This window comes from Scleropages formosus, chromosome 4 (assembly GCF_900964775.1).
Source record: "Scleropages formosus chromosome 4, fSclFor1.1, whole genome shotgun sequence".
In the NCBI taxonomy this organism is placed as follows: domain Eukaryota; kingdom Metazoa; phylum Chordata; class Actinopteri; order Osteoglossiformes; family Osteoglossidae; genus Scleropages; species Scleropages formosus.
In genome coordinates this window covers 18,378,219-18,399,970 of record NC_041809.1, presented here as the reverse complement: position 1 = coordinate 18,399,970, position 21,752 = coordinate 18,378,219, and the positions used below count along the sequence as shown (strand labels likewise).

The window sequence follows — 21,752 nt, the reverse complement described above, 5'->3', positions numbered from 1 at the left end:
ATATTTATTTTACTTGAAGCCTGCAATCATCTCTTTTGATGCAGATCTACTTGAATGATCAAAGCACCTTTTTAAAAATACATTTCAGGAACACGATTGAAAGAACAAGTCACAGCTGCAGCATACATACAGTATAATGCTGCAGAAATGCAAAAAGCGCTTTACTGCGTACATTTTGTCTAAATTCACATTTATTTACATACGAATGATTTTCTCCAAAGCAACTTAACCTACCTACCTTTATGAACCTGGGTATATTTTCTACTGGAAAAATTTAGCAATTTAAAGCAAATACCTTACTCCAAGGCAACAGAGCAAGAGGGGGAATTTTAACCCATGACCTCTGAACCCAAAGGTGCCGATGCTAATTGCTACACCACCTGTTGCCCAGAAAAAGAAAGCAAAAGAACTCTGATGCACTTGTGCCTAAGACACAAACTCAATACAGCCGCCAATGACTCCATTTACAGGACTTGCTTTTCAAAGAGGCTGAATTGTAGACAGAGAAAAGTCAGTGAAAGCACAATTAGATCTGCAAAATTTTTAAGTCAAGGGAACCCTTAGTGTTTAATGTATTAATGTATTAATGTGTTACTATAATGAATTAAGGTATAAATGCATATTAAATAAATGATGTCAATGCACATCATTATATCATTACAGGCATCATTAAAAAACTACAGCAGGAGAACAAATAATCAATTAAACTACTATCACAAACCATAAAACGTGAAAGATGGTAGAAGAGTGAAAAGGTAAAGAACAACAGCTTCTAAAATAAATTTCTGGGGGGTGAAGAACTAGACCCAAACGTGTAAATAATGGCATCTCTGAGAACTATCCATCCATTCATTTTCAACAACCGCTTCTCCCGAGCAGGGTCACAGTAAGCTGGAGCCGTACCCGGCACAGGGCTCAAGGACAAAGGAAGAGGAGACACACCCAGGACAGGTCGCCCGTCCGTTGCAAGGCACCCCAAGCAGGGCTTCAACCCGCCACGTACCCCTCTCTGAGACCTATTGCTTCTTTACAGTCCTCTATGTAAAGTATGCAATTCCTGCATATGCTCTTTTCTTTAATTAATGTTTGAACTTGTAGAATGTCAGATTCATCGGAAGTATTAGATAGATCCATAGCTCTCTCTCCCTCAAAGCACCAAAAAAACATTTATCAGGAGGTAGCAGGAGAAAATTTTCCATTTCCATGGAGGATGCATGTTGTTTTGCTGCCTTCGGGGGCTCCCCATAACAAAGTACTATAAGATTCACACATATACAGGATTGTCAAAACTAATTTTCCCTGCCTCCATGAGCCCTCAAAAGATATCAGTGCATGGGAGAGGGTCCAAGGGTCCACTGCTGAGGAAAGCTATTTAGGTCCTTTTAACCAATCACAGTATCAATTGGCTGTGGTGTGTTCTTCACCACAAACACCCTACACAGTGCACGCACATGTTGAGCATTCAAGCCCTCTGGCTAACACAGATCTGGCAGTGCAACACAGGGATATACACTGGCTGGCATTCTCAAGTATCCTCAAGTACTTAACAAAAGGGGTTAAGTAGCTATTCAAAAGCAAGAAATCATTACACATATGGTGGAAACAAGAAATCAGGGCATACAGACCACACTCTAACACACTCTGGAAGGAAAAAAAAACATGCTGAGGTTGATTTGGATGCTGACATTTCATCAATAATCCTCACACAAACAATGTGTACCATTTGAAGTTAAGAATACACACACACACATTTTCAGAACCGCTTGTCCCATACGGGGTCACGGGGAACCGGAGCCTACCCGGTAACACAGGGCGTAAGGCCGGAGGGGGAGGGGACACACCCAGGACAGGACGCCAGTCCGTCGCAAGGCACCCCAAGCGGGACTCGAACCCCAGACCCACCGGAGAGCAGAACTGTGGTCCAACCCACTGCGCCACCGCACCCCTTTTTAAGTTAAGAATATTTATGGTGAAATCTCTGGGAAATAACTAGGATGGTTACTAGTAAGGGATATCTACACATTTCCTAGTCCTACTGATACTTTCTACATGTATATGATTGCTTTTGTTCCAGCAGAACCAAAAAATTGTCTTAACTGAGGTTTTATAGGGTAAATCATGTAGATCCTGTTAAAAAATTTAACATGTTTGTTGAGAACTCATTAAAAAGAACAGGAAGTTTTGTACTTTATCATTTCTGAAATTTAAAATACAATTAACTTGTATTGAACATAACCAAAGATTGACTTAAATTATGCACTGCTTTTGAGTGATGCCTACAAGTCAAGGGGTACATATAATAATCACTGTTATCAGTAATTGAAAGAAATCCTGATATAGATGTACAAGGAATCCTGATTTATTGTACAAGGAAAAAAGGCACACAGGCATACTACGAAGCAGAGGTAACCACAGGTACACAAATTCCAACAGGGTTTATATGCTTCACTCATTTTCAAATTCCAGGACTTTCCATGACTTACCCAGTACTGACCAGCAAAAAGAAAAAAAAAAAAAAAAATTCTATATGAAGTGAATACCTGAATCAATATGAACTATGATACAGCTGTGATTTTAAATTACTGATTGTTTGCAATCAACAAAAGAGAAGGATACACTGTTTACACAAGTTTGGACACGGATTTTAGAAGATGGTAATAGCTTAACATTTTAACAGCTAAACTGTTGCTGGGGTATTGCATGCGCTGTCATGGTTGCAATGTGCCAGATCCAGTGAACAATAACCAAATGACTAACATTAGATTTGGTCATTACTGAAATATGGCATGAGTCCATAAAAAGGTAAGTTCCCCAAATGTAAATGACTTAGCTATCAGGAAACAAGAAAATTCTGCTTATATCCTCACATGGCTTATACAAATAATGCTTGTTCATCACATGTAAAGTCGAGAGCATTTTGGATTTAGTCAAATATGAAGACATTGATGGCGAGGTTGTAGAAGTACCACTTGGCCTACAAGAGCTCTCCCCACTTGGCACTAGCACTGCTGATGGTCCATCCACTAGTCCTAGAACAGCTCGCTGCTGTGGCTGTTAGCAATGATGATCCTGCAAATGGTCCGAAAAAATTCTTAACACACTTATTGGCTTCCTTTCTCATCTTGTCACAGTGTTTTCAATATCAAATTTCATCATGCAGTAATAGTGTACAAACTCTGGTACCATATCATCTACTGCTCCAACCAAAAAGGTATATTTATTAGAAATATTCCTTTAAAAATATAATTGTTCTGCCTCTTTAAATGCACAAAACTGAAAATTCAGAGAAGTCTGACAAACAGAACAGTGCCACAGTAGAATCACAAATCACAAGATTTTTCCCAAAAAAAAAAAAAAAAAAACATCATCAGGCTAAGAGTCTTCCTGTATCTCCTTTCAGGCCTCTTCCTTAAAACACTCACCTGAACCACAAGACCAGCTGTTTATTATATACTTCTAGATTTTTCTGCTAGAGACAGAAGGTATAGTTTGGCTCGTGCTGTATTAAGTTCCAACTCCCATTACATTTTGTTAACTACTTTCACCTGTTACAATGTCTGTAGTCACAGTCCCTGTTTGGACTATTCAGATGATATCAGCTTGTTCAGTCACTGTGAATTCATTTGCTGAATTTTCATTGATTTTTTTTTTGTCTTAGATGGTGTTTTTTATTTTTTTTGTTTTTAAACATTTAATACTTGGGTATCATATGTTTTGTTTGTTAGCATTTGTTATGTGCATGGTAAATAATAGCTGTAGAAGAGGTGAACCAGAATAGGTAAATAGCCATACAGTACTAAAGAGTAATTAACATGGGCCTTGTTACATTTTGCTGTAATAACTAATATTAACTATTATGTTCATTTCATGTGGTTGGGTGATATTTTTGTATAAATGGGTGTTAAATAGAGGGGTGCGGTGATGCAGTGGGTTGGACCACAGTCCTGCTCTCCGGTGGGTCTGGGGTTCAAATCCTGCTTGGGGTGCCTTGCGGCGGACTGGCGTCCCATCCTGGGTGTGTCCCCTTCCCCTTACGCCCTGTGTTACCGGGTAGGCTCCGGTTCCCCGTGACCCCGTCTGGGACAAGCGGTTCTGAAAGTGTGTGTGTGTGTGTGTGTGTGTGTGTGTATGGGTGGGTGGGTGTCAAATAGAGCTCAGGAAAGCACAAAAAATTTTCCTGTTGGAGCTAAGGGTAATTTCATCTTTGAGGTATGACAATTCACCTATACACGTAGTTTTGCAAATACGTGCATGGTCTTGTACTAACTACTGCCCTAGGCAGAACTGGACTTCTTGCAAACGGCTGCCTGGTTTCAAAAGCAAAAAGTGTTGGCAAGTCTACAGTGATGGTTTGCTCATTTTCTTGGCAACAATCAGTATGCTGTTTAATCATTACCGCAGCAACCCACAAAACATGCCAGTCATCCCATCAGTCCTCAGGGAGATATACAGTATGTGTTAGCATGAGCAGCATATAGTTATACCTTGTATTTAGTTCATAGAGCAGGCTAGCATGGCCAAAAGAGATGATCTCACTGCCTCTGCATGGGGTGCCCTTGTTAATGCAAGACTGGCAGGCAGTCAGAGACAGGGATCTAACACATGGGTACCTTTTAGTCAGAAAGATGTTTTAAAAGAAACATCACCTTTGAACAAAAAGGAGGAGGGAGGCCATTACCAGAGTGAATCAGTAAGTCCAGACTCATTACGAGAACTGAGAAAGGCAACGGGTTTTGTACATTATGTTATCATAGGTGCACAAACCACTAAACACTCTGCAATGGCACTGACATCTGTACAATACTGCCAACAATACATTTATCTGAAACACAAAGAAAAGCAAAAACACACAGGCATTCACGTCCTTGTAACAGACATCATCAGCATTTCACACACACATACACACACCCTGTATCACAAGTACATGCTGCCAGGCTGAGGTTCCTGCAGGTACCAAGTGTCTTTCAAACAAAATCGGAGTGCTCATAAACAGTCCCCTCTCTCTGACTCACTTACACAAAATTGCACTCTTCAGCAACAACAACAACTCCGCCACAGAGGATGCTGAGGTTAAAGGTTCAAGTCGGTACCCATTACCCTCTCAAAAAACAATAAGGAAGAAATCCCAAACCATGCTGTATTCCAAGTGGGACAATGCAATCCTGCAAAGACTGACATATGCTGGATCATACCTGATTACACTGTGGTGAACACAAAAATATGTGTAGAATAAATGCTTCATACAAGGTTTGTACACAAAAATAAAGCACTTTAAATTTCTCATCTACTGCCAACATCAAAGGGAGTGGTGCAGTGGGTTGGACCAGGTCCTGCTCTCCGGTAGGTCTGGGGTTCAAGTCCTGCTTGGGGTGCCTTGCTATAAACTGGTGTCCTGTCCTGGGTGTGTCCTCTCCCCCTCTAGCCTTGTGTCCTGTGTTGCTGGGTTAGGCTCCAGCTCCCCGTGACCTCGTATAGGACAAGTGGTTCAGCTGTGTGTGCCAGCATCGAATTGTTTACAGTATATTCACAATTATTGGCTGAGAAATTGTATAACTTGTTGAAACTAAGGTGACCTGAATGTTCTTTATGAAAATCTCTTACTTAGACAATTCCACTTTATTCGCCATCCAATGAGAATATTAATATGTTATGCTACTTATTCATGGAGTTTAAAATTAACTTCAAGAGCTTTAAAGTAATCTGAGGGTATGAAAATACAAGACCCATTTCTACACTGAAACTAAGGTACAAAATCCTATACTACATTTTTTTACCACTTATACTGTCTTTGGTCGGAACATTTTCGACAGCACAAAGAAACAGAACACACACACACACACATTTTCTGAACCGCTTATCCCGTAAGGGGTCGCGGGGAACCGGAGCCAACCCGGTAACTCAGGGCGTAAGGCCGGAGGGGGAGGGGACACACCCAGGACGGGACGCCAGTCCGCCGCAAGGCACCCTAAGCGGGACTTGAACCCCAGACCCACCAGAGAGCAGGACCTGGTCCAACCCACTGCGTCATCGCGCCCCAGGAACAGAACAATTATTACAAATTCCAGTTAACATATGTTTGTTAATGAACAGGGAAAAAATCCTCACATTGTTGTTGAGTATTAAGAATATAAGCATAACCAAGAAAGTATTAAGATGCAGGAATGTTCAAAATGTACAAATTATCAGAGTAGTTTTGTCTCTCATGCTGTTGGTTGTCATCCACCTTTTCTCTGTGGTGGTGCTGATGCAAAATGCCAGCAGTCACCTGTTCCCAGTATTTGACAAAGGAGTCTCTCAGAATGACCATTAGCAAATTTAGAGATCTTCACTTATGAGGGGACGTAGGCTACCCAATCTCATATTTTAAATCGTTTTCAAGTGAATATCCCAAGGGAGAGAGTGGGTGGCTAGCTCATCTCGGTCAGTAAAACTTACTCTTTGATTCACCAAGGTTTATTTTCTCCAGTTTAACATTTGTTGAGGGTTTTTGTTTTCTTCTCCTCTGTTGCTGGCTGACCACTTAATGAACACTCATCAATCTGTTACCCTAAAGAACATCAGTGTTGACTGCATTTCATATACTTACTGACGTGTATTATTTCAAAATTTATCACATTTGTATTTTTCGGATTGTCATTTGTTTTATCTACAATGTATGAAGAGGAATGGTACCAAATCCAAATGTTACTGGGATGTTGTGATCAGCCTCCTACATGGTTATTGCAGTTGAACAATCAGATAAATTTATACTATAAAGATGGAAAACAGATATCCGATATACTAATACCTTTGCACTGTTATCATTGTGCAGCCTTCACTACTGTCAGTTTTTTCCCAATTTATTCATTCATCTTTTTTTGGAGATAATAATACCAAAACAGTGACCACATCCAAACTTATGAGTTCAGGGGCACTGCTTGCACAGAAACAATGGTCAGTTCAGCACAACAAATTCTGATCAAAACCCAGAATCAAAGACCTATTTTCCCCTTTCCTACTTCAAGGAAAATGTCTTGGCTTTACAGCTGGCAAACCACCTCCCAACAGGGGGAGATAATGTGTCTTTAATGCCGTCTTATTCCCTCTTATCCTGAAACAGATCACAAACCTCCCCTCTCCTACACGGTTAATGATAAAGAAGTGTCCCCGGAGGACTAAACTGCAGAAGTGGAACTCAACTCGCGAACCGTCTTGCATTAAGGAGTAATTCTCAGTCAGACTTGCACTAGATATGAACTATATATATTAGCTGCTCTAGATCTTTTGTGGCACCAAACCAAGCCACTGGATATTTGCAATTCATGAAGATGTATTTACCGGCATATTTCTCCAAGTGTAGGAGCTCATGTTAAATAACACTCAAAGTATAATCTCTTTTTCTGATTTTAATCAATCCTACAGTTATTATTATAATAAAAGAGTATTAAGAAATTCTTACCAAGAAAACCGTTTTTAAGGATGCCTACCATACACAAATGGTGCAAGATACAGTAATACATTGTACAGCACCCATGTTTTTATCATGTAGTGCTTTGTACACTTTTTACTGTGATTTCCATCATATGCTTTCCTCAAATTCTGAGACTGTATGTACAGTCAGGAAGGGCTTGAGGGAGAAGGTGGAGCTGAAGCCCTTAAGCACATTATTTAGAACCTCAGTGTTTTCTCTCCTCTAATACCCGGGCATAATGCCAGTATCACGAAAGACAAATGCATTGCAGGATTGTTCATGCCGCATGAATAGGACACCTGTGATGACCAGTCTAATGATTTCTGCTACATTGACTCAACCCTGGCCAGGCTGCTTGAAAAACAATATCCGTAATTGTGCTTGATGGATCTCCAACTTATTTGTTTTCATTATTCTCTTTTCCTCCAAAGCAACTTACCATTTATTTACCCATTTCTACAGCAGGGAAATTTTTACAGGAGCAATTTAGGGTCAGTACCTTGCTCAAGGGTACTACAGCTGGAGGTGGGATGTGAACCTGCAACTTTCACATCTCACGGCAGCAGCTCCAACAACTATGCTCTCAGCTACCCCATGTGTCAACTTTGCACTGCAAAAAAAGGAGCAAAGGTCCAGCCTGCCTACGGCATGCTCTCGGGATGTCACATCCTGAAACGTTAACAGGCGAAGACTAGAGCTAAGAACTTTCTGGAAGATACGAGGTACTGCCTGTAAAAAAATCAGCATATGACTGAACACACCGTTCTTCCCGGTAACCACTCTGTCAACTCGAACAAATTACAGCACTGCATTTTTCAGACGATTTGTCTAATTTCCTGTAAACTGGTGTTTCTTGTACGAAAAAACCTCTCACGTGCCATTAACCTGTATCCCACCTGCTAACATTTCATGTGCAGCTTGCCACTGTATATCCCCCACTCACTCACACCCTGTAACCTTCATTATTTCTCGAATAGTAGAAAACGACTAAAAAAAGAAAGCTGCACAGCGGGGGGGAAAGGGAAAGCAAAGAGCACATACTGGAAAGTTGCCCACGAAACATAGTTTAGAGAATCCTTCCCTCTTGTAATCCACTGGAGATAGGAGATTATTTCCACAACAAAACGCTGTGCGTGAATGTAGGCCAAGCTGCTTCCATTGCATATGCTATGGAGACAGTCTAATCCAATTCAATGCCAGGGAGCTCTGCCTCAATCCTTTACGTCAAGACTGGAGGATTTTATGTGTTTATGTGATTGGGGATGTTATACTTTGTTTTCTGAGCATGAATTGTGGAAACAGTTCCTCTATGCTTTTGCTGAAAGGCACGCTTGGAAGTATTCAAAAAAAAAAAAAAAAAAGCATGCAATTTACCCTGACAGACAGTGTCCCTGTCAGCCAAACTGGAATTTTTCCATTTGAGCTTGGCCAAACTGGATTTTTTTGCAAAACAAAACCTCTTTTCACCTTGACATAAGGACAACAAAGCATAAGGGGGCCACGCGGCATTTTCGGCTATTCCTGACATCACAATGTACTTTTATCTGTAATTTTTCTCCTTAGGTAGACAGCACTGTAATTCCAAAATTGGGCATTGTCTGGTAGATCAAATGCTTCTTTCAGCGTTAGGTGAAATAAATACATTACTTCAAATAAATACAGGCAAGCAAACAAAGTGCAGATTATTTGACATAATCACTGTATTTTTTTCAAGAGGTGGGTGTACATTTTTGGTCAGAAGAGTAAGTGATTTAATAGGTCCTGCTAACTGCCCTAATGCTTGTTGAGCACCATCTAAAGGCCACGGAGGCGTAAAAATCCACCACAGCCTTTATTTATTTATTTTATTTTATTTTTTTAGCTGTTAGCCTCATGGTTTCCAGCCAGACCACAGAATGGAATGGAAAGCCACCATTCTCAAACCTTGGGGCAAAAATAGCTTCTGTGCTGTTGTTACCAAAACTGCAGCCTGGCCATTGCAGACTTTGCGTCAGAGCTTCATCTCCCATAAAATGGAACAAAACAAAGTTGTGAACAAAGACAAGCCTCTGAACTCATGTATGGCTTATTTACTTCAGCTGACCTGATTCTCATATCCACATTCTGTTAAAATCCCCTTAGTCATTTACACTGACAATATTTATCTGGCTCTTTCTTCTTAGATGGTCTCTATCAGGTTAAGCTGAATTGTGGTTTGAAAACAAGTCGTTCCTTTTCATGATTCTCCTGGAAGGCATGTTGATGCAAAATCAAGGCAAGAAACGAGATTTACAAAGAGAATCTTTAACATCCTGGTGTGAAATCAAATTTTCACCTTCTCAATCTGCACCACAGGCACACGGTTCTAAAAAACCGAATATCTCATTACAGAAGTCTCTCTCGCTTCTCTTGCTCTTCTCCTGTGTAATGAGTAATGCCATGGATCAGGACGAGCAATCATTCCAGCATTCAGTAATATGTGAACAGCATTACTCTCCCAAATCAGACAGGAATAAAAACAATAAGCAGCAGATATTTTAAAGAAATTATAATGCCGGGGGTCGTGTTACCGAGGCTTGTGATTTTGAAGGTCTGGGGTTCTGATACTTTGCATAAATTATGTATACAGTGAAAACAAATCCACAGATGACAGCATTTTGAACCACCATCTGTTAAATTTTGTAGTGGACAAACTGTAAATGCAACTTTGGAAACTTGGTAGCAGCAGCATAACAGCGTTCTCATGTTCCGTTCATTTGTGTGTCAGAGCAAATAGGTTACAATGTTCTAACACAAAAAGTATATTTTGCTCTAATGTTTATTTTTAAAAGATGAATGCATACAGCTTCTTTCTGCTGTCAAATCATAATACTGTATAGACAAAAGTTCCCCCAAAAAAAAAAAACAAAAAAACAGCAGGGTACATTTTGCCCCCTGTATTCAATTAATTCATCTTGACCTGAGTCACCTGTCTTGCATGATGACACCATCTTCATTTTCTGGTACACTTGCCCTTCCTTCCTGTCTTTTCTCTCAGCGATTGCCTTCTCTGATTGCTCAAGACTAAAAACAGAAGTGGAGTGTGAGCTAAAAGAATTAGTGTTGCCCACCTTTAACTTCTCTTATCCATTTCCTGGGAAGGCATTTAATTATCAACGACACAATGCAAAAATCAACTCCATCAGACTCTAGTTTTTCTGCAAATAAAAATATTGTTCCATCACATTGTCAGCTAGTTATCTCTCTATCTAAATAAGCCAAAGAAAGAAAATCAATCTCTCCCCTGAAAATATGTGAGACAAGGTCAAGGTCAATAAATATCTGTTTTCAGAGCCATTGCAGTTTTGTTTATTATTCATGAATTTGGTTATATCTTTAGGGTTTGGAGTAGGTCTGCTCAATTTTAAATATATATTTGAAAATATATATTTGTTGCAGTCATTACTGTTGTACCTTGTGAATTGGAGACTGAGCTCGCAAAAGTGATGTCTTCGGCAGTGGCTTTCTTTAGCTGATCTTGTTAGCAGCTTCCAGAGTGATGATAAAGCCAATTAAAACTTTCCAAACTTATTAGCTAACAGTATTTCAGTTTAAGTTTTCATTACGAACAACTGTTATTCATAACCCAAGTTAAGATTTTGACAAAAAAAAAAAAAAAAAAAAAAAAACACCAGAATTGCCTGGTAGCCTGAAGGGCTTCCCCTTCCCAATTTTTAGTTAATTATAGCATAATTAAAAATAAATTGTTTTGAAAGCATAGCCCTGAAACCATAGTGGCTGATATGTTAACATGAAAGTTGACATTGATGAAGTATTCAGGTGCAGCCCAAATGAAATATGCATTTCAAATATTATATAGTATATGAAAAACAGATGTCCATGCATAATGATAATAAAGTGCCACGCTTTGTGCATGATGAGGGAAAAGGGAACTGACTTTGAGGTGTGTGACTAACAGCATCAAAGAAGTCCTGAAGGTAGCTGACAAAAATACCAGCTGATTATCTCAGAATTATTTATTTTTTCCTCAACTCCTGTTTTTGCTGGCCCATCTGACCTATTTTCTTACTTCCGATAGCTGCTTACATATGCAAAATAAAACATGTGGCTAACTGGGTGTTTTGAGACAATATTGCAATAAACATGATTCAGATGTCTCGGCTGTACTAATGCGCTCTTTCATTCAGTTTTTCCCAATTTAGCCACAGTCTGTGAACCAACTGTTACATTTTTTGCTTCGTAGTACGACACCTATGCCAACTCACGCAGTGAATACAGGTACAAACCTGATCTGATATGCACACCGTGAGCCACCTGCTTCTTTTTTCAACTGTGGGCTGCAGGCAGTGTAACACACGTAGACGAGAGCTCCGTTTGCATGATTCCACCACCCTCCCCAAAGCACCCGGCTGACTGGATCTCTCACTGTAAGCCACACAGAGGATAGCGGACTCCAGAAATCTCTTCCACCCAAATAGTCATGGCCTAATTTGTCATCCTGGGGTCTTGCCACAGATGACTAGTGTTGCACAACAGGGACTCAAACCCGAGTCTTGACTGATATGCCACTATGAAGATGGCAGGTAATAATTTTAGGATAGAAGTACATATGGTAAGCCATAGGTGTACAACTGTGGATAGTGGATATGCTACATCACATTAAAAAAATATTAAAGAGATGGATAAAGGTATGGAATTTATTTTACTCGGTGAAGACTACCATAAAACTGTAAACAACCAAATAACCCAAGTCTGAAACATCACTCAATCTCTTTCATGTATCACTTGTCTTCACTAGGGTGATGGTAGTCTGGAGCCTATCCTAGGAATCAGTGGGTGACAGGTTAGGAAGATTACTATACCCAGAATGGGACAGCACTCCATTTTAGTGTAGCCACACACTCAAGAAATTTAGAATCATCAATTAACCTGAAACATGTTTTTTACATTTACATGTATTCACTTTTCTCCAAAGCAAAGTCCATCTCAGAGAGATATACAAGTGCATTACCTCAGAAGGAAAAAAGAAGGTTTTGGCTGTGAGAGGAAACCAGAGCATCTGGACAAGACCCACGCAAAAATGGGAGAACATGCCTCCTCCACACAGAGAGAGGTAGATTTAGACTGACACGTGATGAGGCCAGGAGCTCTGAGACAGCAGCACAACCTGCTGTGCCACTGTGCCACTGTACCACCCAGACTGAAAGATGACATGCAGAAAGCATCATCATTTTTTTCTTTTTCTGTGAAGAATGCCAAGACACTTTATAACTCTGCAATTTCAATGATGGCATTGTGAAGTTATCTAATGTTTCAAAAATCATGCCCGTACTTTTTTGCAGGAACTTTAAATGAGTCATATGTAATGGATTTATGAAAAGACACCCACTTTCCAGCTTTTTGTTAGATATAGAACAATATACATCCAAATTTGTACAAGAAAAATGTATGATATATATATATATATATATATATATATATATACTGTCTATGTGTTTGTGTGTACAGTACTGTGCAAAAGTCTTAGCTACTTCGATGTACATTTTTTGTCTTCTGCATTAGTGTCATTGTGAAAGAGCATATTTTCGATTTCCAAGCATTCCTTTTGCGAAAAGTTAAAGTATTACAGTAAAGGTTTTGTATGTCATTAAAGAAAGAAAGTACACACACACACGCACACACACACACAGTCTGAGACCACTTGTCCTGAACGGAGTCATGACAAACTGGAGCCTAACCCAGCATCACAGGGTGCAAGGAGGGGGAGGGGACACACCCAGGACGGGACGCCAGTCCATAGCAAAGCACCCCAAGCAGGATTTGACCTCCAGACCCGCCAGAGAGCGGGACCTGGCCAAGCCCACCCTGACCCTGCTCAGGACAAGGGGTTGTTGATGATGGATGATTACTAAGCTTCGTAAGAAGTTTATTAATTAAGAGCATTATTTTTGGAAGCATTCTCACTTTAGAGCTCTTTTCCCCAGGTGCTTAAAACTTTTGCACAGTACTGCACATATAAATCTACACTTGATTAACAGCACTTGTATCCATTACCAACTTTCACTTAAGTGAAAAAAGCTCTTCACCAGTGAAAATGGATTATTATAGTGAATCACAGCTACTGTATCCGGGCAGTGTTTGACATTCTTTAACTACATTGTACATTCACGCATTTCAAATACTCATGCATATGAATTTTGGTTGGAACACCGCAAAAAGGTAAACTATTCACATTTTATTAAAAACAGCTGAGGAAGCTCAATTAGGAAATCCAAGGAAAGTGCTCATTTTTCACGGTAGGAAATCCAAGGAAGGTGTTCATTTTTCACAGTATATTCACAAATATGAATGCATGCTTGGGGAGCTGTAGATTCACTAGGCAATAAGCAGTTGCCTCCTCAAAGGCAAATTTTTGTGTAACTTTAAATATAGAAGTATTATTCTTGCAGAAGGAATAATTATATTGCTAGCCTTCATATATATATATATATATATGTGTCTGTGTATGTATAAACACACACATACATTGACTGGAACCGCTTGTCCCAAGCAGGGTCGCGACAAGCCAGAGCCTAACCCAGCAACACCGGGTGGAAGGCTGGAGGAGGGAGGGGGGACACCAAGGGTGGGATGCCAGTCTGACACAAGGCACCCCAAGCAGGACTCGAACCTCAGACCCACCAGAGAGCAGACAGAGGCCAAACTCGCCACGCCACCGCGCTACACATATGTATATACAGTATATACAGTGAATTATATGTATATATATATGTATAGAGGGGGTGCGGTGGCGCAGTGGGTTGGACCGCAGTCCTGCTCTCCGGTGGGTCTGGGGTTCAAATCCCGCTTGGGGTGCCTTGCGGCGGACTGGCGTCCCGTCCTGGGTGTGTCCCCTTCCCCCTCCGGCCTTACGCCCTGTGTTGCCGGGTTGGCTCCGGTTCCCCGTGACCCTGTATGGGACAAGCGGTTCTGAAAATGTGTGTGTGTGTGTGTGTGTGTGTGTGTGTGTATATATGTATAGAGAACCATATATATAAGCAAAAGAAGGGGAGTGGGAAAGTGGGAAGTGTAGCAGTAAGGGCTGAATGCTGCCAGTGAAAATGCCACCTCCCACCATAGTACCATTGATCAAGGTAGTTAGTCTCCATTGATACAATAAGAATACACTGTGTGAAGTGTCATATCTGCTAATATAAGTCACCTTGGGCAAATCAGGTTAGTAAGCGGGGTAGTGATCACATGCAAGAAATAGCAGAACTAGCCTGAATTTATGATGTGTTATATGCCATGTAATGAGCAATGAAACAAATTATTTACTCTGGGAAATTTTATTAACACAGAGGAAAGTTTTATTAAATGTTTTAAACTACGAAGAGTATGCCAATTAATTAAACTGGGCAACTGAATTTCAAAGATGTTATTACACAGGTATGGCAGTAAATAAAAATGAAAGAAAATAATGAAATAAATGTAAAAATAATTATGCTGATTCACATTGTCCTTATTTTTAACAGTTAATGGCAAGATGTCATATGAAAACATGGAAACTGCATTATGGTCTGATCATTAGCTTAAGTGCCGTTATAAAAAAAATGTAACTGTTGCCTGCTAAATCTGTATAAAAACGCAGTGTGGCAGTTGTACAGATGGCACCCTCCAACCTAACAGCGCAAACTACAAATCCAGAAAACACTCTGGATCGAGAAAGGCTCCACAACACTCTGGATCGAGAAAGGCTCCACTAAAAAGCAGAGAAAAGCTTGATGTTGATGATTAAAAAGCCATCATTACCAGTGAGTGTTCTCACAGTGATGTGAGTTAACAGGTTTTTTAAGTCGCCAGCAAAAACAAAGGTTGGAGACAACAGAAGAAAGACTATGTGTAAAAAGCCTGCAGTGGACTGAGGCCCTACTCAGGGTCTACTCTTTCTTACACTATAAGCTTATAGGAACTGACTCAGTGTTCCTCCAAGCACAACCACACAACTTGTAAACTTGTAACTTATCCTGAACAGACAAATAGCGAGATAAAACCCATGGTACATGTTGGAAAATTATACAGATCAGCTAAAAAGTCTGTGGGTTCTCAGTTTTGCCTCCGATCTGGTGGAATGAGCTCCCTCTCTCCCTCAGAACTACTGAATCCCTCCTAGCAATCATGAAATTTCTCAATATGCACCTCTTTTGGATCCACATGTGTCTTGATCTCATTCACCTTCGTATTTCCTATCAATTCTATAGGCAGGTACTTTTGTAATACTCATATAATATGTCCCAGGAAAAAGTGTTAGAAATGGACCATGCTTCCAGAACCACTTGTCACGCCATTCATTGTTCCCCTAATATGGACACCTACAACAAATCAAGACCGGCAAACATAAGGCACCGAACGACCGCCTTCCAATCGCAGAACCTCACTCATCCTGAGACAACCGTCCCCTCTGTGCTCTCAAGTCCATCCTTGTTGTTCCTGCTCCAAAGCCCTTTGCCTCCTTTCTCCCTTGTCCCATTCCGTGTTCCCGTGGATACAACCGCTTGCTTTAACCCACAACCACATCTTCAGATCTTCACTTCAACACAGTTCACCCATCGATTGGCCATACGCCCATCCCAGACCAGCAGAACCTGCCTAGCCCACTTGAGTCTAACAAAAGATCCTGCACTTGGGTCCAACATCCCCTGTGCCATCTTTCTGCCATGCCACTTGTCTGTATCTGTAACTCTTTGTTTGTTTTGAAATGTATTTATGTTTCTCCTGAGTTCTGCATCGCTCTAGAGAAAAGGGTCTGCTAAATGAATGAATGTAAATGTAGAAATAAAAACTTAAGATTTCAGTTTTGGGACAAGATCTTAAATAAAGAAAGACGTTTTAATAAAATACTGTAACCTAGTTCAGCAGCTGTCAAACCAAATGGTACAATGTGATAACTTCCATACAAATAAGATGAGCAGTAAAAAGTATGTCGAGCACGGAACATGGAACTGGCTCATAATCATACCAGTTACATGAAAACACACAAAACACTGGGTAAGTATTAAATAAATGGAACTTCAAAAAACTTTATAAATCAAGTTACATTACATCAGTAATTTGTGAGATGTTCAACTTTAAAATTTCATTAACAGTTTTCTAACTTGCCAGAGGGCACAATTTATTTTAGAGGTTCTACAAAGTAGTTTCACAACCTCTGCTTGTAAAGTGCATCTGACTGCCTTATTAAAAAAATAAACATCTTGACATTTTAACACAGTATTTTGGGAGCAATTACACTTCATAAGAAGAGCACTGAAAATAATGCTGATGCAAGAAAAAGCAAATCAATTTGACAATCAAAATGCCATTCTTCTTAAGACATCACAAATGCGTGTTTTTCGCATTTTTAAAGGTAGTGTTGGAAATATTTCAATTAAACAGCTACTACAGAAAACAGCAAGCAGTCTTTGGAAAGCAAATGATACTCCAGAGATTTCACCACAAAAAGTTCTCCAGACCCAGTTTTTAGAAGATATCTGCCATATCAAAAAGACCTCTACGTTTACAAATGGGATTTAATAAAAATATGTATAAGCAATTCCTAAATATTGCAATCCCCACAGCTGGGCGCCTACACTATGTATTGGGCTTCAATATAGAGACATTTTGACCTAGAAGCCCCAGTTATTGCAGTGTGAAGGGCTCTTTACTTGCAGTCTCAAGATTCCACGTTCGAATATCTTCTCCTGCTACAGATCCATTAACCAAGGTACTTATCCAGAATCGATACAGTAAGAACACCCTTCCGTATGATTGATAAAACTTTGTAAAGTTGATTATGTAACACTGTGCTTGATGCTGAAAATACACCCAAGGTTATGCATCTTCAACAGCACTTAAACATTATTTCAGGCGCCGCATTATTACATACGATATATATGTCTCACTGTCAACAACTCACTGTCTGTACCATTATGATGAAGCAGAGATGGTTGTTTAAAAGAGGTCAACTCCAGACACCTCCTGAACTTCTGGTTATTCTGGTCCACAAGCTCTTAGCTACCAGTTCCCTCAGGAAAATGTTTGTGGGACATTAATCTTATATAGGCTACCAATCAAACTGAATAACCATCTGAATTACTTCTTAAACAGTATCCCATGTTATGTGTGTGTATACATAGATTTATGCATATTGAGGATTTAATTGATCTATATGAACTAAATATCGAACATTCATACTGTTTACTACTTCAGTTATCAAGTAACTAACTCAATTCCTTTTTTAAAACAGCATGCATAGAACATTTACTGTGTAGATTGTATTGTTTGTAGTTTGTTATAATATCCCATATGCTATATGTAAATGAGCTTAATCTTATAAGATATCATTCAAGGTGGAGACACACACACACACACACACACACACACACACAGAATATGGCAGCTCAAAGTCCACAGTGCCACCAGAACCATGCGTGCTAAAGGTGGCACATGTAAAAAGTGAAGATCCGAGTGTCCTCCGCGAGTCTCCTCCTCACCATTGCGGGGGGTCCTATGGAGAGAGAGCGGCACGGAGCGCGCGCGGAAGTTGCCTCGCGCCGGCCTTACCTGAGCAGGACGGACTCCCCCTGCCGCACGGTGATGTTGTCCATCACTCTGCTGTCCGACTGCGGGTCCCCCTGACTGCGGACGGGCAGTCCTGCGGGGACAAGGAAGAGCAGCCTGAGGGAAAGCAGCACCAGACACTTCCAGGACACGACCAGGTCCCCGCAAACACACATCTTCGGGTCCCCGCGACGCGCGACGCGCTGTGCGCTCGGCGCTCCGGCGGCTCCTCTCCCTTAATCCTGTTATCCAGTTATGTGTAACAGCGCGGCGAAGGCGGACTATTAATAGGAGCGCATCGCTTAATCCAGGACCTGAGCCCGCATGCTGTAAAAAAATGTATACGATTAAGTCCGTGTGCGCTGGCGGCCGCGAGTGGCAGGACTGGAGCGCGCCGTGGATGCGGACAGGTGAGCCGGTCCCCGAGCCCCGCGCGCCTCCGTCTTCACATCAGCTCCGCTGGCAAGCGCACAGGCGGCGGCACTCCACGAGACACGAGGCACGAGAGTCCCGCCGTGGGACGAATAAAAGTTCCTGCTCGAAGTCGGGGCGGCAAACACAGTGCGCGCGGAAGAGCTGCTGGTCTCTAGATCAACGTGCGGGTTCCGGTGTCTCCATCCACACCGCTTTGAGTCCGTGAGAGCGCCATCCCCCGGGAGACTGTGTCCACACACTGACACTGCCTCCACTCACAGTGTGCCCACTGACACTACATCCACTGACACACGCCGGTCCTCACTGAGTTTGACCCCACTGACAGTGTCCACTCTGCTGAGGCTGCACCTCCACAAGACTGCTGTATATTTCTCTCCAGCTCCTCGGGGTTCGAGGCGCCACTCTCCTCAATGTGTGCTTGTTCTGTACAAACGATCGCTGCAAATCCAAATATTGTAGCTCTCATCCCCAACACCGCTGCTGAAGCAGCTTTGAAAACGTTGCCATGGCAGCAAGAACGCAGCAGAGCAGCTCTCAATACAAGTATATGTATTACTCTTTTGCACACAGTGTAGCTACTGATGCTACACGGATACTCTCTGTGTTAGGTATGTACCTCAGTTAGGATCATGGGGGAAAAGTGTTTTGTGAGTGGATTACATCATGTCATGAGTTTGTCATAATGTCCTATATACTGTATGTATAGACATATATAGCATATATATGTCCTGTATATGATGAATACATGTAATATATATACACCGATCAGCCAAAAACATTAAAACCACCTGCCTAATACAGCGTGTAGGTCCCCCTCGTGCTGCCAAAACAGCTCTGATCCATCGAGGCATGGACTCCACAAGACCTCTGAAGGTCTCCTGTGGCATCTGGCACCAAGACGTTAGCAGCAGATCCTTTAACTCCTGAAAGTTGCGAGGTGAGGCCTCCATGGATGAGACTTGTTTTTCCAGCACATCCCACAGATGCTTGATCGGATTGAGATCTGGGGAATTTCGAGGCCAAGTCAGCACCTTGCACTCTTTGTCATGTTCCTCAAACCATTCTTGAATAATTTTTGCAGTGTGGCAGAGCACATTATCCTGCTGAAAGAGGCCACTGCCATCAGAGAATAGGCGATGGGCTGGGCTCTCTGGACTAGTGCAACCCTCACCAAGACAAGTGGTTGACAAAAATCAGTGAGTGAGTGAATAAAAAAAGAATGGATGAAACAGCTTATCAAATAGAGTAAAGACATAAAATGCTCAAATAAATATGATATGCTGAAGTTTCTTTTCGGCTCCACATGTCACGGGGTCCACCTTAACAGAGCATGATTTTTACTTGTATTTTCACTCTTTTTTTGGATTGTATTCATACAGTAAAATACAAGGTTTTATATTTCATCTGTTTGCTGAATAAAAGTATTTTTTTTCATTTTACGCAAAACAATTAAAAGCTGAAGGTTTGCATGCTTTTCAGGTGTAGACCTCACACACACTGTCTGAACCACTTGTCCCATACAGGGTCACGGGGAGCCAGAGCCTAACCTGGCAACACAGGGTGTAAGGCTGGAGGGGACACACCCAGGAGGGGACACCAGTCCGCTGCAAGGCACCCCCAGCAGGACTCGAACACCAGACCCACTGGAAAGCAGGACCTGGGTCAACCCACTGCGCCACCGATCCCCCATGGTGTATACCTCACAATGGTTAAAGGTATACCAACCAACCAACATCAACAACCACTTGTCCAGAGTGGGGCTGCAGTAAGCCAGAGCCTACCCTGGAAACACAGGGCGCAAGGCTGGAGGGAGAGGGGGAACACCCTGGACAGGATGCCAGTCCATTGCAAGGCACCTCAAGCAAGACTCAAACCCTGGACCCGCCACACAGTGGGCACCGGCCAACCCTGTTGCGTAGCATAACCCCCTGTTAACGTTATAGTTTTCCATTATTTCCTTTTGGAAATTTGTCCATTTCTTCACACATTATTTCACTATGAATAGGGCATTTTTGTTCCATGTTTGTGTGAGAGGAAAATTTTATTTTGTAGAAAATTGCCTACACAGGCAGTTGCACAAGCCTTGGGTGGATGTGCTTAACCTTAGAAGTGTCTGCACATGCCCTATGCCCTGTATTGCACAAGTAGTTGCAAAGTTTTGGGTATACCTAGAATTGTCTTTTTTGCAGAAGTAACAGATTCAGCAGGCAGAGAACAAGTAGAACCAAGTTGTGTCTTCCAAAGGGGGGTCAATTGTTTCGCTCAGAAACAGAGCTTTAATCAATAATATGAAGTGTAAACAAGTATGTAACCAATGATATGCTTTCCATAGGTTGATTACGTGCTGATCACTAGCTGAACACGAACTTGCAAACGCTATATAACCCGTGTGTTCGGTAGGATCGGGGAGACTGCCTAAACTCTGACACAGGCACGGGGGTTCTCCCTCCAGCTGGGGCGAAATAAAGTAAGATACTTCCTCCTATCCTGAGTCCTTTTGTTTGAGTTATGCTGAATTTCTTCCACATTGCATAAAGCATCAGACAGTAGAGTGCCTATTTTGACAAAAAGATGGAACAGCAGTAGAGACCACCAGTACGGACCACCTACCTGGGACCATCAGTGTTTATAAATGTTTCTAATACTATTTTCAGTAGTCCTTTTGTGCGGTCATAATCTCTCTGGTCATTTTTAATTACTAGTTTAAAGGAGCAGTGGAGAGAAAACACAAGTCATCCCCCGTTGATAGTTAATCTTTGTTTATTTTAAACATGCCTTCCATATTTTTAGAAATTACTGAACTACTCACCTAGCATTTAGTTTTAATTGGCCTCCTTGAAATCTTCCAAGTTCATTATTCCCTTCTTTAATAGGTGCACAGCATACTTGCCCAAGTATCTTTTAATTAAATATTTTTCTTAAATGTCTTCATTTCTCCTGTGTTTTGAACAAATATATCTAAATGTATTTCAGCCATGGATAGCAGGATTCACGTGCAGGTTATCCATCGCAAGTGTTAATTCGGAGCTCAGGTATGCCCGATAGCACAGTTTGACACTGACCTCTGTCACAGGGTAATGGTGGGATGATATTTTAAAGCAGAAGGTCATGGTTGGCATTGTTTTAGCTGGGGAGAATCTTTCACTAAGCCTAAGAATACTTGCTCTATCGGCGCCTCCTTTGTGGTGTCTGCATTGCAAAATGCACCACCTCTCCGATGTGCGCCAACCTTCCATCTTGATGCCGTGTGACTGGCAGTGTACAAAAGTGAAATGGCAACTGTGTATATGGGTGTGAATCAGAGGAGCAC

At 41.4% G+C, this 21,752-nt stretch overlaps 1 protein-coding gene across 4 annotated transcripts in view; it reads right to left on the bottom strand.

Moving 5' to 3' along the window:
- The window catches only part of ntm (neurotrimin), a 300,077-nt gene that overhangs the window by 76,721 nt on the left and 201,604 nt on the right, over positions 1-21,752 (bottom strand). For 2 of the 4 annotated variants that reach the window (XM_029251498.1, XM_029251500.1), the window contains exon 1: positions 18,011-18,412. In XM_029251498.1, coding sequence (XP_029107331.1) covers positions 18,011-18,183 — 173 coding nt within the window. In that variant the 5' untranslated portion in view covers positions 18,184-18,412. Of the gene's footprint in view, positions 1-18,010; positions 18,413-21,752 lie in introns of those variants that run through there. The other 2 variants (XM_018755122.2, XM_029251499.1) reach the window with 2 other exon arrangements.